This window comes from Lissotriton helveticus, chromosome 5_1 (genome assembly GCF_964261635.1).
Source record: "Lissotriton helveticus chromosome 5_1, aLisHel1.1, whole genome shotgun sequence".
Lineage (NCBI taxonomy): Eukaryota > Metazoa > Chordata > Amphibia > Caudata > Salamandridae > Lissotriton > Lissotriton helveticus.
Window position 1 is genome coordinate 1405604804 of NC_136065.1, and position 16151 is coordinate 1405620954.

At 42.5% G+C, this 16151-nt stretch overlaps 1 protein-coding gene across 1 annotated transcript in view; it reads left to right on the forward strand.

Moving 5' to 3' along the window:
- The window catches only part of LOC144755450 (AMP deaminase 1-like), a 2827830-nt gene that overhangs the window by 2541767 nt on the left and 269912 nt on the right, over positions 1 to 16151 (forward strand). The window contains exon 13 of the mRNA XM_078644388.1: positions 13919 to 14092. Within this exon, the coding sequence (XP_078500514.1) occupies positions 13919 to 14092 (174 nt within the window). The remainder of the gene's footprint in view (positions 1 to 13918; positions 14093 to 16151) is intronic.

Sequence of the window (16151 nt, forward strand, 5' to 3'; positions counted from 1 at the left end):
ACTAAAACCTGTAGGGTGGCAAAAAGAGCTCTTGTAAGCGAGGTGAAGCGAGGTATCAGTGACTCTATTAGAAAGGCGCACACTTTTTACAAAAAGACTGTGCTTGAGGCTAAGCGAGACTGGGAGACCGAGAGATGGGAAAGTATTCTGGGGGCCTTGACTTCAAGAGTTTACAGGGCATTCTGGAATTTGGTGAAGAATGGTACAGTACAGGGATCATCAGCTATAATGCCGAACATAAGTGAGGAGACCTGGATTTTGTATTTTAAATCTTTATATTCCCAAAGAGACAGCCCTTTAGCTAGTGAGATCCTTAGTCTTCTCCAGGAGTCTTTTTCCACCAATGTCTTAGGCAATCTGGCCTTTGAGGTTCCATCCTGCACTATGCCTGAGGTTCTTGTGGCGCTAAGGTCATTACCATCTGGGAAAGCACCGGGCCTGGATAGAATTCCGGGGGACATGTTTCGAAGTGAGCAGAAGGTATGGGCTCCTTATATCTTGCTCCTGTTTAATTCTATACTCCAGGGCATGGAGATTCCACATACCTGGTTAGGAGCGGAGATCATACCTATATTCAAAAAGGGTTCCCCTCTGGACACGGCGAACTATCGCCCAATTAGCTTAATTGATATTCTGCAGAAATTATTCGCCCGATTCCTGCTCTTAAGGATCCAGGCCTGGATCGACGAGTATCAGATCCCTACCCCCCAACTGACCAACTTTCTAGACTCCAGTTGGTCCACTGGAAAGTGGTAGTGATGGGGGAAGGTAGTTTGTATCTGATATCCGTGGATTTAAGATCTGCATTTGATCTGGTCCAAAGAGACAGGCTCTGGGCCATACTGCAAGAAATGGGTATCCCTCCTTATCTTTGCCACATGTTACAACGACTTCACCATGGTAATTATGCAAGGGTGCGGTTCGGGAAAAACTGAGAACTCTCTGCGCCGTTCCCTGTAGAAAAGGGAGTTAGGCAGGGGTGTGTGTTGGCCCCTACCCTTTTTTCCCTTTTCCTCAACGGCCTGATAGCTCATCTCCTAGGCACAAAGGACTTGGATTCCCCCGTTCTGGCTGCTCAAAAGATACCAGCTCTAATGTTCGCTGATGATACGCTCCTTCTCTCCAAGTCATCTATGGGTATTCAGCGAACATTAGATGCATTCTGCAATTTCTGTAAAAACAGAAATCTTGAGATCAATCTATCTAAAACCAAGTACATGGTTTTCCACGCCAGAACTGTAAATTGTCCACATCCTCATATGGGGGGTTTGGCTCTGGAAAGCGCCTCCAAGTTTGATTACCTTGGAGTAACATTGAATGACAGGATGGATTGGGGGACTCATCTAACTAAAGTATATTTGAAGTAGGCTCAAGCCTCCGGGGGTATACTAAAGGTGTACAATGATTGCACATTCAAGACCTTGGGACCCCGGTGGAAATCTATAGGTCCCAAGCTATGGGTGGAGCCCTTTATGCTGTTGAGCTCTGGGGCCATATCAACGCTACTTCATTGGCAACAATAGAGAACACCTTTTTGAGATGTCTTTTAAAACTTCCACAGAGTACCCCATTACTACCCTTACGCCTAGATCTGGTTTTGGTCTCTATCAGTGCCACAATAGCAAATCGCCCTCTGCTCTATTGGAGACGCCTCTGGAGCACTCCAGAGCTTACTTGCTACAAGGAGGAATTAAGGGATCTTTTGTCCAAACTGGGTGTGGGGAAGATCCCCTGGCTAAGCCATGTGAGACAGCTCTGCCATACAATAGGGAGGGCAGATATCTGGCTAGTACCGGAGGAGACATGTCCCCTTATTACTAAAAAGGAACTCACCCAAGCTCTTAAGGTATATCGGTTGGCTGTCATGATTCAATCTGGCCCTCTAGGGACCCTGAACTCTAGATTTCTAGACGTTAAGGCCAACTATTTCTTTGAGCACTTTATGGACTATATCCAGCCCCTACTGGCAAAAAAACTTTATGTCCAATTTAGATATGGGACCTTACCAGTAAGGGAGCACACTAATAAGTGGTCCGGATCCTGTTATTCCTCCTTGGGTTGTCCAGGATGTGACATCTGAGTGGAAACTGATTTGCATGTTCTATTATTCTGCCCCTTATACACCAAAATCAGAGTTAAGTGGATTGTTAAGTTTTGCAAGAACTTGGCCCTCAGAGATTTTCGGAAGGCTTATAGGATTTTAAAATACGACCCCTCCCCTCTGACTGTATTTGTGACTTCCAGATATTTATATGCAATGTGGTGTATCAGAATTGCTAGAATAGAACTATTGAAATCGAATGAGTAAAGGTTGTGACTCTTTTATGCGACCCTCTGCTTATCTAACTGGGGGGTTATGTACCTCTCTTTTATCATTGTTGATAATTATGTTAAATTTAACCTTTTAAAACCTTGTGTAGACTGGTTTTTTAGATGATTTTTAAAACAAAATGTTTTAATTACAAAAATGTTATTCATTAGGTTATATGGTGTTGGATTAATAATATGTATAAATGATGTATAATATGGTTTTTTATCTTGTAATGTACTGCGATCGAGCTCTTATGGCTTACAGACGATAATAAAGTTGTTTTTGACTGACTGACTGGTATGTAAGAATGTTTTGACTGCTAGCATATCCTCCAGCAGTTAGGCTTGCGAGGAGGAAGAGAGGATGAGAAGATAAAGCCCTGATTGCTCATTAGTAATCTTCATTACTTCAGGTCCGAGTCTTAATCGTCTTACAACCCTGCCTTCCCTCACAGTGCGCTGCCAGTTTGTACTTGGTCATTTCAAAACCTTTCTACTATAGCGGGAGGCTCAGTTGGGGGAATCGATGGATCCAGCATAGTAAAGGTGGTAAAATTATTTAAGAAGCATTGGAAATGCAATAGGTCTAGCAATTTCCTTGAATTAGAGCTATTGCCATTTCATAGGACAATGTCTTTTACCAATGTGTTATGGAGTGTACATATGTGGCGTGTAGTGGAATTATCTGGGTTGGACTGGAATTGTTAGCTGTGGAATTGTGTTGTGTGGAAGGATTTGTGTAGTGGAATTATGTGGCATGGTGTGCAGTGGAATTATGTGGATAGTAATAATGTCGTATTGAGTGTACTGGAATTGTGTGGAGTGGGATTGTGTGTTAAGGAGTATACTTATGTGGCATTGTAATTTGTGGTGTGGAGTGATATATAGCGGAGTTTACTCCTGTGGTGTCCCGTTGAATTGTTTGGCATGAGTTTGTGGAGTGGTGTGGCTCACTAGTTAGAGGCGGCAGACCCGGAAGCAGAGAACGGCCCGGGACCAGGGTTCAATTCCCGACGCGGCAGGGTCGTGGACCAGGGTCAGCGGACTCGACAATTCTCGCCTCGGTGCCTACTCTAACCAGGGATCACACTCGGCAACTCTGGGCATTAAGCTTGTCTCATCTCTACAACGGCCCCCCACAGACGCCGAGGATGCCAGGTTTCACCTTGGAGATACCCAGAAGGGACCATTTCACAGGGAAAGCCAGGACGGGTTCCCCAGCGGTCTCCAGCGCCGGGACGCTTACGGGCAGCTGTGCGCTTTACAAGTCCAACACATTTACATTTACATTACATTTACATGATGTGAAAATCTGTGGTGTAGATTGGATGTATGTGGTGTGTTGTGTAATTGTGTTATTGAGTTGAATTATGTGGTTTGGTGTCGAATTATGTAGTGTGGATTGGAAATATGTTGAGTTGAATTGTCTGGCATGGAACTGTGTGGGTAACTTTGTCTTTGTGGTAATGAAAAAAAAATAAAATAGGTAGGAGCTAAGTTCCAGATCTGTGTCTTTGGGTGTTTTAAAAAAAAAAAAGACAAGCCTTAATTCAAACTTTCAGAATGAACTCACTTGATGTGTTAGGAAGTGGGATTGTCAATAGCAATGTAAAAATAAGGAAACTTGTAAGCTTTGACCAAAAATGCAAGAATATAAGTGAGACTGAACTGCTGACCTCAGTGGGTCAACCAGCATCATCACCTTATTTTATATCATGTTTATAATATTCAGAAAATTTGAGTTCCAAATGCTGACTATAGATTTTGCATTGGGTAACTTGAAAGCACTATGCACATAGCACATCCGTTCACTGTGCAAAGTATGAATAAAATAATTTAAAGGAGGGATTTTGTACAATATCATACAGCCCAAACAAAACTGAAGATGGGGCTGCTAATGATACAACAATGGATAAAAACCAAAAAGGTGTAAAGCAAAACAAATTGCTTCCCCCTGAAATCAAATAAATTGTGTCTCTGGTGACAATATCTGGAGATCCTGATGAGTACAGCCATTTGCATTGCCGAGTGAGAGGGCATTGGCAGCTGTACTGTACGTGCTTGTTAAATAGGGGAATATTGCTGCTTGATGCGGTGTGGCTGGAGCTGGAATTGCAACAAACCATGTGTGTATGTCATGGTGATGGGAAATGTAGTTGAGCCCCCTGCATACAGCAGTGGGCTGAGGTTGAGAGTGGCTATCCTTAGAATCGAAAGTGAGGCTCCAGCCATGGGATCACACAAGGGGGAGAGCCATATCTGTTGAGGTCAAGTTAGTGGGCATTTGGATATCCAGGCAAGTCCTGGAAAATGATTCCTTGGGTAGAACAGCTAATGCCGGAACCATGAGTGATCACATGCTGAGGATTGTAGTTGCAGCCACCTGCTTGTTGAGGCCAGTAACTTAAACAAGCCCAATCCCCCTTAAAAGGAAGTCCAAAATTAATATCTTACCAAATGAAGCCTACCAGAGTAGACATCCAAAAGTGAAAAAAGGCTAAAAACAAGCCCTTAAAACGAAACCCAAAACCATAAGAATATCTTTCCAAAAGAAGCCCAACTGACGGTCGAGCAGAAGGCAGCACTAACACAACAAAGGCAGAAGATCGAGTCTCCAGATTAGAGGATAAAGTTCCATCTCAGAAGCAAGAAGTCTTGCAAAGCAGGCAAAGTAAAGACGCTCTGGAATCTAAATGACAGGATTTGGAAAACTACAATAGGCACTCGAATTTATGTATTATAGGTGTTCCGGAAACAATTGAAGGTCCGCAGGTGCAAGACTGGGTGGAGTCCCTGTTAAAAAAAAAGCAATTACAGAGCTAACAGGTGACTTATCTATCACAAGAACCCATAGGGTACCCCCCCATCTCCAACTAATGTGAAATACCCCTGCACAATTCTGGTTAATTTTACTTACTTTCAAGTTTGAGAAAATATATTGACCAAAGCTATAGGAAAAAAGACTCTCTAAATACAAGAAGTTCCGCAATTTAGAATGTATTTGGACATAGCAGCCCTAGGAGCACGAAGGCAAAAATAATTCAGCCAGCTGATTGGTCCCTTTAAAGAGAAGGGGGCACAAGTGTCTATGGTTCTACAATCCAAACATAACATTTTGGCATACGGCCAATTTCACCTCTTTGATGATGTGGGTAAGGCTCAGGTGTTGCTACAAAACTGTCCAATCAACACTAAGGAGGGGTAGATGGTACACGCAAGATGTTGAGCATGGGTCCTACGCTACCCTCCCTAAAGGCACTTATCATGGTAATCCAGGGTAGGGGATGAAGGACCAATCAATCAATCAATTATTTGTAGAGCGCACTAATCACCCGTGAGGGTCTTAAGGCGTTGAAGGGGGTGCAGCTACTGCTCGAACAGCCAGGTCTTGAGAAGTCTCCTGAAGGTCAGCTGGTCCTGGATTGAAGGTGATCCTCTCCTTGAGTGGGAGCCAATGCAGGTCCTTCAGGTGAGCAGTGATGTATAAGTCGTGGATGAGGCGTGCGGAGGCGTTGTGTATGCGTTGGAGTCTCTTCTGGTGTTTTGCCATGGTTCCTGCGTAGAGTGCATTGCTGTAGTCCAGCCTGCTGATGACGAGGGCCTGTGTGACCGTCCTTCTGGTTTCGGTGGGGATCTATCTGTAGATCTTGCGGAGCATGCGAAGGGTGTTGAAGCAGGAGGAGGAGATAGCGTTGACTTGCAGGGTCATTGACAGCGATGAGTCAAAGATGACTCCCAGGTTGCGTGAGTGATCGTTGGGTGTGGGTGCGGATCCCAGTGCGGCTTGCCACCAAGAGTCATCCCAGGCTGAGGGAGTGGATCCAAGGATGAGGACTTCTGTCTTGTCCGAGTTTAGTTGCAGGCAGCTGGTCTGCATCCAAGCATCAACAGCAAGCAGGACCTGCGGGGAAAGTGCAGGCCTATGACCGGAGTCACGGTCTTACGAGCTCTCCCACGCAGCGGTTTGCATAATATAGGGGAGGGGAGGGAGGCTCAGCTGAGAGTTGGGAGAACGGACGCAAGTAGAGGGGTGAGGTCGGGACAGCAGTGGCGGGAATGAGGGAAGCGCTGGAAATAGCGGGCACAGAAAAGAAAACTTAAAGGAACATGGACTAAATGAAAATGAAGCAGATGCTGTAAAAACTGGAACAGAAGAAAAGAAAGTAACAGGCAGCAGAAAAATCACAATTACACAACACAAGATCACAGAAACCTTCGAGGTAGCAGGCTCAAACACCCAGGGCCGGGGGCTCCGCAGGCAGCGACGGCGAGCAGGAGCTGTGAGTGCAGGCCTATAACCGGAGTAACGGTATTAAGAGCGCTCTCCCGCAGCGGTCTGCAAAATATAGGGGAGAGGAGGGAGGCTCGACTGGGCGTTGGGAACACAGACGCAAGTAGAGGGGCGGGGCCTGGGCAGCAGTGGCAGGAAGGGGGGAAGCGCTGGAAATAGCGGGCATAGAAAAGAAAACTTAAAGTAACACGGACTAAATGAGGACGAAGCAGATGCTAGAAAAATGGGCACAAAGGAAAACAATGTAACAGGCAGCAGAAAAATCACAATTGGCACAGCACAAGATCACAGAAACCTTGGAGGAGCAGCTGCGAACACCTAGGGCCGGAGGCTCCGCAGGCTGCGACGGCGAGCAGGAGCTGCGGGGAGAGTACAGGCCTATGACCGGAGTCAAAGTCTTATGAGCGCTTCCCCGCAGCGGTCTGCATAATATAGGGGAGGGAGGCTCAGCTGGGAGGCGGGAGAATGGGCTTGGGGAAAGTGGGGCGGGGCTGGGCGGCAGTGGCAGGAACGGGGGAAGCGCTGGATATAGCGGGCACAGAAAAGAAAACTGAAAGTAACACGGCCTAAATGAAGATGATGCAGATGCTGGAAAAATGGGCACAGAGGAAAACAAAGTATCAGGCAGCCGAAAAATCACAATTAGCACAGCAAAAGAGCCTTGACCACCCAGGGCAGGGGCTCCGCAGGCAGCGACGGCGAGCTGGAGCTGCGGTCTGCATGATATAGGGGAGGGGAGGGAGGCTCAGCCGGGAGGTGGGAGAACGGGCGCGGGTAGAGGGGGTGGGGGTGGGCAGCAGTGGCGGGAACGGGGAAAGCGATGGAAATACCGGGCACAGAAAAGAAAACTTAAAGTAACACAGCCTAATTGAAGACGAAGCAGATGCTGGAAAAATGGGGACGGAAGAAAACAAAGTATCAGGCAGCAGAAAAATTACAATTAGCACAGTACAATATTACAGAAACCTTGGAGGCAGCAGCCTTGAACACCCAGGGCCAGGGGCTCTGCAGACAGCATGGGGAGCAGGAGCTGCAGGGAGAGTTCATGCCTATGACCGGAGTCAAGGTCTTACGAGCGCTCCCCTCGAAGCGGTCTGCATAATGTAGGGGAGAGGAGCAAGGCTCAGCTGGGAGGCGGGAGAACGGGCCACTGCTGCCCCGGCGGGGCCGGGGCAGCAGTGGTGGGAACGGGAGAAGTGCTGGAAATAGCGGGCACAGAAAAGAAAACTTAAAGTAACACTTACTAAATGAAAACAAAGTAGATGCGGAAAAATGTGCACAGAAGAAAACAAAGTAACAGGCAGCAGAAAAATCACAATTAGCACAGCACAAGATCACAGAGACCTTGGAGGCAGCAGCCTCGAACACCCAGGGCCGGGGGCTCCGCAGGTAGCGACGGCGAGCAGGAGCTGCGGGGAGAGTGCAGGCATATGACAGGAGTCAAGGGTCTCTTCGTTAATAGGAGTGTACAAAGGTCATGGCACCTAGGGTACTGTGAGGGGACAGGCAGAATGTGTGTGCTACCCAGTGCTTAATTTGTGCTGGTGCTTGCAGGTGCTTAGTACTGTCACTTATTTCCCAGGCCGGGTCTACATGTGATATCAGCTCACTAAGGTCACACTGTCTCTTGGCGAAGAGCTGATATCACATGTAAATCCATTCCTGCCTGGGTTCTGTGTTGCCTGATTGGGATTGGTGGGTAAAATATTTACCTTTGGAGGCACACAGACGACACCCACCCACTGCCAAAAACTGCGCGGGTGAAGTCTCTGCCTCAGCATAACAGCAATAATAGTAGCTACCAATGACTGATTGAAAATGGATTTTAAGCCCACCCCGTTCCTCCTTGACTGCGTTGAATCGTCAAGTGTTGCCTCCCGAGTCGGACCAATGCAGAGCAGTGTTCCCACATTTCACTCCCCCATTCAGTAGCACCAACCATTCTCTTCTTAGTAAAACTTTGAGCCACGGCACTTATTCTTTTACAAATTAGGTACTGGGGCTATCCACAGGGTACACTGGGGGGTTTCATTGGAGGGTATTGGTAAGGTCACTGGTTTATAGCAGGCGAGAAAAATGGGAGATTTTGTCATTCTTGATGACAGGAATGACATGTTTGAAAGGTGTGCACATTTTTGCAATATTAAGAAATGTCAGGGTTAAGAAGGCATATGGAAGAGTGTATTTTAATAAAAGCCCAAACTATGTTTGATGATATATTTATTTTGTTAGATTGCATAGTGGGTACTCTAATGAAGCTTCATTTGCTTAATTTAATGCACTTAGACACTTTTTCTTATAATGTTTTTGCAATACTGCACCTTATGTGTTTTTTGATTATGCACTTTAATCTGTATGAGCACTTTAAGGAATCAGTAAAGCAAGAAAATAATTGTATTTTCTTATTTTCTTTTTCCAAGGAAAGTTCAAGTGAATTGGTAAAGAAAATATTTGATGCTAGGATGTTGGACAGACCCAAATCTGATTAGAGATCCTTTCCTAACAATATTCTATTTAGCTCTTTTCACATTCAAGTCGTATTTATGAACTTTTCCCTTAAATACTCAGATGGGGTAGTGATTAATAGTCAACTATCAAATGCGATGTTGGATGGTGGAAGGTTGTATACACCAACACCTTATTCCAGTTGCTTTCCTAATAAGATCCTACTTAGCTTTGTACTGTTACATATTCAAGACGTGAGTATGCACTTTATTATAGGTAGGACAATGCACAGTATTTGCATATGACACTTTATGCTCTGGGACTGACAGGAAGACATTTTAGATTTGATTATGCGATTAGCCGGAATATAGATCGAGATTATTTTGTACTGCATACATTAATAATGTTTTTGATTTACTGGTGCATGTGAAGTTAACAGAGGAGCAAGCTAAGGCTGTCTTCTGTCACCCATACTCATTGCTCTATTTATGCAGCCATTAGCAATAGCTGTCCACTCAAATGTTAGTATAGTACCACCACTTCGCAGGTTGACTAATATATAACTTTATGCTGATAACATAACTTTGTTTCATAATCCCGATGCAGAGAACCAGAAGAATGTGTTCGAAATTTTCCAAAAATATCAATTGCTCTGAGGTTATGGGATAAATAATTTAAAAACAGAAATTTTACTTTGTAATACAGAACTCAACACTAAATTAACTGATTTTCATTCCTCAGTTAACACAAGGCCCAAAAGTTATCTTGGAATATTTGTTTCCGAAAATGTTAACGATATGTGTCTTGAACTATGTTCCCTTAATTAATCAAATAAAAGGGTTGTTTATAAAAACTGAATTATCTACCCCATCAATAATTGGTTGTGCCGCTTTGATCCACATGTCTATTCTACCTCAGTGCAATTTTTTGTTGTCAGCTATTCCTAACGCCGTACAGATTACATTTTTCATAGAAAAGCAAAGCATATTTTAGGCTTTTTTATGGGCTAATAAAACACGTAGATTAGCTTTAGATACACTTAATAGACCAGTAAAAGAAGGTGGCCTGGCCCTCCCTGTTTCGAAAAAATATTATGCTGCAAATTTTGCACACACCAGACATAGGCTTATTAAGCCTCCGAATAGGAGTAGGTTTGAAACTTTTTTCTAGATTAGATCTTTTGAGAATATGACATTGTCGATTTTCTATGCCTCACTTAAGATTCCCAAAAATTCAGATATACGCCTCTACAGTGGATCATTAAACGCAGAAATTGTTTAGGCATTATGATAGTCCCTTGATTAATGGAGCAACTTCCCTGAGGGATGTATATATTGGGGAGTACCCTCTTGTAGATAAAAATGCTGCTTCTAGATGGGAGTAAGGGAAATTTCACGTTATGGGATTTTATGGATGGAAGTTGGAAAAGTTGGCAAGAAGTAGAGCCTAGCATCAAAGTACTTTAAAAAAATCTGTTCCATGGTCTTATATTGGGATTAGGCTTTTCCTACAGGATATAGACCCTGAAGACACAATTGCAACAATAGACTTCGTTGAGGTTTTTATAGAATCTAAGGGCCAGATGTAGGAGCCATTTACCGACCGGTAACGGCCGATTTCGGCCGTTACCGGCCGGTAAATGGGTTTTCGGTATGTAGGGGCACTTTTTTACAGAATCGGTAAATTTACCGATTCGGTAAATTTACCGATTCTGTAAAATACCGAATCGGTATTTTTTACCGATTCGGTATATCCAAATGTAGGTGGCACTCCTGAGAGTGCCACAGGCCTTACAGATTCGGTATTTTACCACACAATCCAATTGTGTGGTAAAATACCGAATCCAGGTGTGCATGCACATGTGTGCATGCACACCTAGCCCTGCGACAGACAGACATGCCCTTAGGGCATGTCTGTGTGCCACATGGCTCACATGCCCGTCTTTGGGGTGCTAGAGGGTGTCAAAGTGACACCCCCTGCACCCTTGCTAAAATCGGTATTTACCGATTCTGTAATTACAGAATCGGTATTTACCATTGATTCCTATGGGCTTCACAGCCCATAGGAATCAATAGGGAAATACCGATTCGGTATTTACCGAATCGGTAAATACCTATTTTTATCGATTCGGTATTTCCACATCTGGAAATACCTACATCTCCCCCCTTCATATTTACCGACTCTTAAATACCGAATTGGTAAAATTCGGTATTTAAGAGTCGGTAAATATGATTTACCTACATCTGGCCCTAAGACCTGTAAATCAATTAGTTGCTGGGTTTCCTCCTTATGGAACCATAGGGCAGCCAATCTCTGTAAGAAGGTGAGTCAAAAATGGCAGTCCAAAGAAAATCTCCAGATTTCCAATACAACTTGTGATAAGATTAACAAGTTTGATTTTACCCTGCTAAAAGGTGTTCACCTGCACCAAATTCAATTTATACCAAGTGGCTTTTGTACAGAACACCTGCTTTCCTCCCAAAAATTAACCCGCAGTTATCTGCAAATTATTTTAGGTGTGATGTGGTGGGAGGGGGGAACTGGACCCATATTATAGGGGTTGCCCAAGGTTACAACAGTTTTGAGATGAGATTAATCAGTTTTGCATTCAATTGAAATACCCATTAGATGCTCAGACAATAGTTTTAGAGTACTCATCTGACCTAAATGTTTGCCTTGAACCAAAAAATAATTGTATATTATTTTTTTAATAATCAGATCCCTAATACTTCAAAAGTGGTGATCTGAGGAAATTCCAAAATCATACAGGAATTTCCCTAATTTTTGGAAAGCACTTGGCTAGGAGTTCTATCGACACGTGTTCTTATAAAGCGGGGGGCTTGTATGTGCTATTGTACCATTGCCACATTTACATATTGATCACATTTATCAGATAGATTCTTAAAGTCATTTACGATTGTTAAAAATTATTGTAATGATGTTTTTACTTTATCAATTGTTTTATTTGTTATGCAATTATGGACTCTGCCATTGGATTAACTCCCCCGGGGCTTCAAACCTATCTTGCGAATGTGTCTCGTCCTTCCCATCAATTTGTGCTAACCCGAGTTAGATTGGGTATTGTACATCACCTTGTGGCATTTCCAAATTTGAAAACAAGATCAGAAACTCCTTGTCCGTGCGACAACACTTCACGCCAGAGCTGCTGTCATTTTTTACTTTTCTGTAAATGTTATCACTTTTTAAGGGTAAAGTACCTAAAACCCATCTTTTTAAAATATAATATCCGATCTACAAAGAGCGCTCTAGTATTACTATCTTCTCTAGAGAACGTGGATATTTGCTTTTTTGTTGCTAATTTTATCCTGAAATGTACAGCTGCCAGGAAGAGCATAGTGCTGTTATAACTCTATATATTCCTGTCTGTACATTAATTTTCCTTTGTATGTCGTATTATGCCTATAGTATGCAAACGTTTGGTCGTTTTTACATTTATTTAATTATTTTTCCTTTCTATGTTTGCCCGAGCCATATTTGATTTTTAGTCCTAATGTACAGCTGCCAGGAAAAGCACTTGGTGCGATAAATATATATTTTTTTCCTGTCTGTACAACATGACCCTTTTTAGTATTTTTTAGCTATGTTTTGTATGTTTATATCTCTTTAATAATATATTGTTGTCCAGTGTATGCCAGTATAGGGTCCCTTATGAGTTACTCCTGTGTACATTTTGAGTAATCTTTAGAATTATTATATATGCAATGAACTGTTTTTAGTTGTTTTGCTTATATGATTTGTATCTCTCAAATCGAATAAAAGCTTATGACTTGACTTGATTAACTCTCTCAATATAAAAAAAGAATTGTGGCATTAAGATGAGACGGGAGGGAGGAATGCTGTATTAAAATTTAAGCAGCTATGGCACTGAAGCTGAACACAGGTAAACAGTAACAGAGGAGGAAACCCAAAAAAATAGTCCCCCCAAGAACAGATAAACAACCATGGTATTATGATACAATTTTTAGTCCCTGCTCCGTGGGAGGAACAGAAGAGAAAAAGATGGGACAAAGAGGCAGGATTGACCACTAGCAAGCGACACTGACATAGACAAATGAAAAGCAATGGGCAACATCAAACTCCTCAAAGCATGTACAACGGGCACTGACATCAGCAAAAGCGCTTTCTAATTTCGACCTAAAAATAGATATTTGTTTTTGTTTCAAGTTTGGAGCTACTGAATTGCCTTTTTCCCAGGTGAGACTCACCCTCAAGCAGTTAGTACTGGGATAGGGAAGACGCAGACTAGGAGTAATGACGATAACTGGTAGGTAATCTAGACAATGCATCAGCTTTAAACCCTCTATCTGATTCAATTTCCCAGGCTATTGTCATGTTCACCACAAGAGCCAACTGGATACCAGATGACCGATCTATCTATATATATATATATATATAGTTTAGAACACCTTCCTATGTAGGAATATACTAACAGTGTTCACGGTAATTGCTTCTAAATTTATCAATTAGTTGTTTCTTTAGACCAATGGTCACACCATTGTTTGTATTTTGTAGTTCCTAGTGTTCTGCATTTGAAATGATTGTGTGTGTTCTTTTTCATGTGCCATGCCAGGTCCCTATCCCATCCTCTTACCATCACATATGCTCTGATCCTAGACTCACTCCGCATACATGCACTATTCAGGTAGGGAAACCTGCATCCCTCCTAATAGAAAGTTGTTATTACCCCCTCTGTTCTCATGCCATGCTTTTATGAGAAATCTCTTAGTCAGCCCCAGTAAATATGACAATTGCTAAATCCCTTCTAAATAAAGAAACACGCTTTGTGCCTTATTTAAAGAACAAGTTACCAGTACAGCCTTTATTTAATTTTATTTTCTTGTTTTCTTTTAGAGTTCTCTTCTGCAGTACCTGTACTATCTCTGCAAAGTGCCTATCGCAATGTCACCCTTGAGTAACAATAGCCTTTTCTTAGAGTATTCGAAAAGTCCATTTTCTGAATTTTTTGAGAAAGGCCTTATGGTTTCTCTTTCAACTGATGATCCATTGCTGTTCCACTACACAAAGGTACTGTATTTAAAAAAAAAGTTCTGTCTTTGTTTGGACTTTGATGTAAATAAACACTAACTTCATTTCTTTCTGCATTTACTAAAGTATAACATGCATTGGCAAAGCCATTAGCTCTTGTTTGCATTTGCAGTATTGACTGAAACATTTTAAAATGCTTACAGTATTGACAAATCTAATTATAAAACTATTGTTTTCTGTACAAAGTGAATGTATCAGATACAACATATGGCCTTATGTACAAAGGTTACATTTGTAAAAGTGGTCACAAAGTGTGCACCAACTTTTTGGGAATGCAATCTGATTTTTGCAAATCGACCTATCTATAAATGGGTCAATTTAATATTTGCGATCACCTGAGATTGGCCACAGTCACTGGGAAGGTGGCAAGTAAGGGTCAGCAGACCGCCATGTCTGTGATTGTGTTTAAATAAAGAAAACTTTTTTTAAATGCAGTTCAGACTACTTTACAAAAATGTTTTCTTTTAAAACATTTTTTTACTAAGAGATGGCAATTGTAAAGAAGGACCCTTTCCTGTTTATGAATCAGATGCCACCCCCTTTGAGGTGTCAGTATCTGATCAATGTCACAAACCATTGATGCATTCTTCTTCAACTGGTAAATAGGAGGAGCAAGCCCCTTTCATATCCCCTCTTTTTTGTCTCTCGGACAAGGTTGGAAAAATCTTTTGACAAATTGTAAAGAATTTGCCTATTCATAAAACACTTTTGTACATAAAGAAAAGCAATCACAAAAGGGCTTTGTATATGAAGCCCATAATGTGTGATGATTCAGTGTACTTTCTAGATGTAAACTGCATGGAAATGTAAGCATACCTTAGCAGGCAGAATTATACCAAACAACCAATAGCATGTGATAAGAAAGTAATACTCTTCTGAGTAGAATCAAATCACATCAATGTATGAAATAGAATAAAAATAAAACTTAGAGATGGCACTACCATCCCAACAAGGTATCTTGGCGCAGAGGAACTCCAATGCAAAGGTCTGTTCTGGAATTGCCGGGTTCTTAGTTGCTTGCGTTAGTCCAGTACTTTTTCCAGAGACTGTGAAAAATGAGGTAAAGAATTATAGAATTTGGTGTCCACAAGGGATATAGAACGTCCTCCCACTTTCTTCCATTTGAAACCGGGAATGGTGAATGTTTGAGGTTTGTAGATCTTACGTTTGTGACCGGCACTTAGGATTGAACCCTGGAACGTAAGTGTTTGGGTTCAATGTTATTAATAGCTCAGAAGATAGGGCACACAGCTTTAAATAATGATCTTTTCCAAACTGAGAGCCAGAGCAGATGTCTAAGTTCCGGTAGTACTGAGTTTTTTCATGGAGGAATTGTCAGAACTAGTCTGGCCGCAGAGTTCTAAATTCTCTGCAGACATTGCAGTCTATACTTACGAAGACCTAAAAGAAAAGAATCCACAAAATCACATCTCAACATTATTAAAACATTGGACTGTTGGGAGCTCCATTGAAAAAAACGAAGAACTCTGGGCTTCTAATATAGCCTTATAGCCCGCCGTGGCGGGCTATACCAGCTATTAAAGGCCAGCTCCTGCGTTAAAGGCCTGAACCAAAGGTGAGGGACTTTAACAAGGGACGGGAATTTAATAGCCAGTATAGCCTTGCTAAGAGGGCTATAGGCTATTAGAACATTCTGCCACTAGAAGGCCGAAGATTCTAACAAATAAAACAATGGCTTCTCCTAGCTCGAGGGGATTTAAATCCCCGCGAGCTTCGAGAGGCAAACATTGGAATGTTGCTCTACGCGCCTTTTCCGACCTGTAGAAGCAGGGAGCACTCCATTGTCTTTAATGGAGCTCCCAACATTCCAATGTTCTAATGGGTGGTAGAAGCCCGGAGCTTCAACATTCCAATGTTGTCATTCACAGCTGCTGGTTTGAACAAAGGCCTGACGGAGCCTGAGGGGATTCCAATCTCCTTGGTCTCCTTGAGACCTTTGTTTTATTATAACATTCTGCTGTCTAGTGGTGGAATGTTCTAATGACCTTATACCCCTCCGTAGCTGGGCTATACTGGC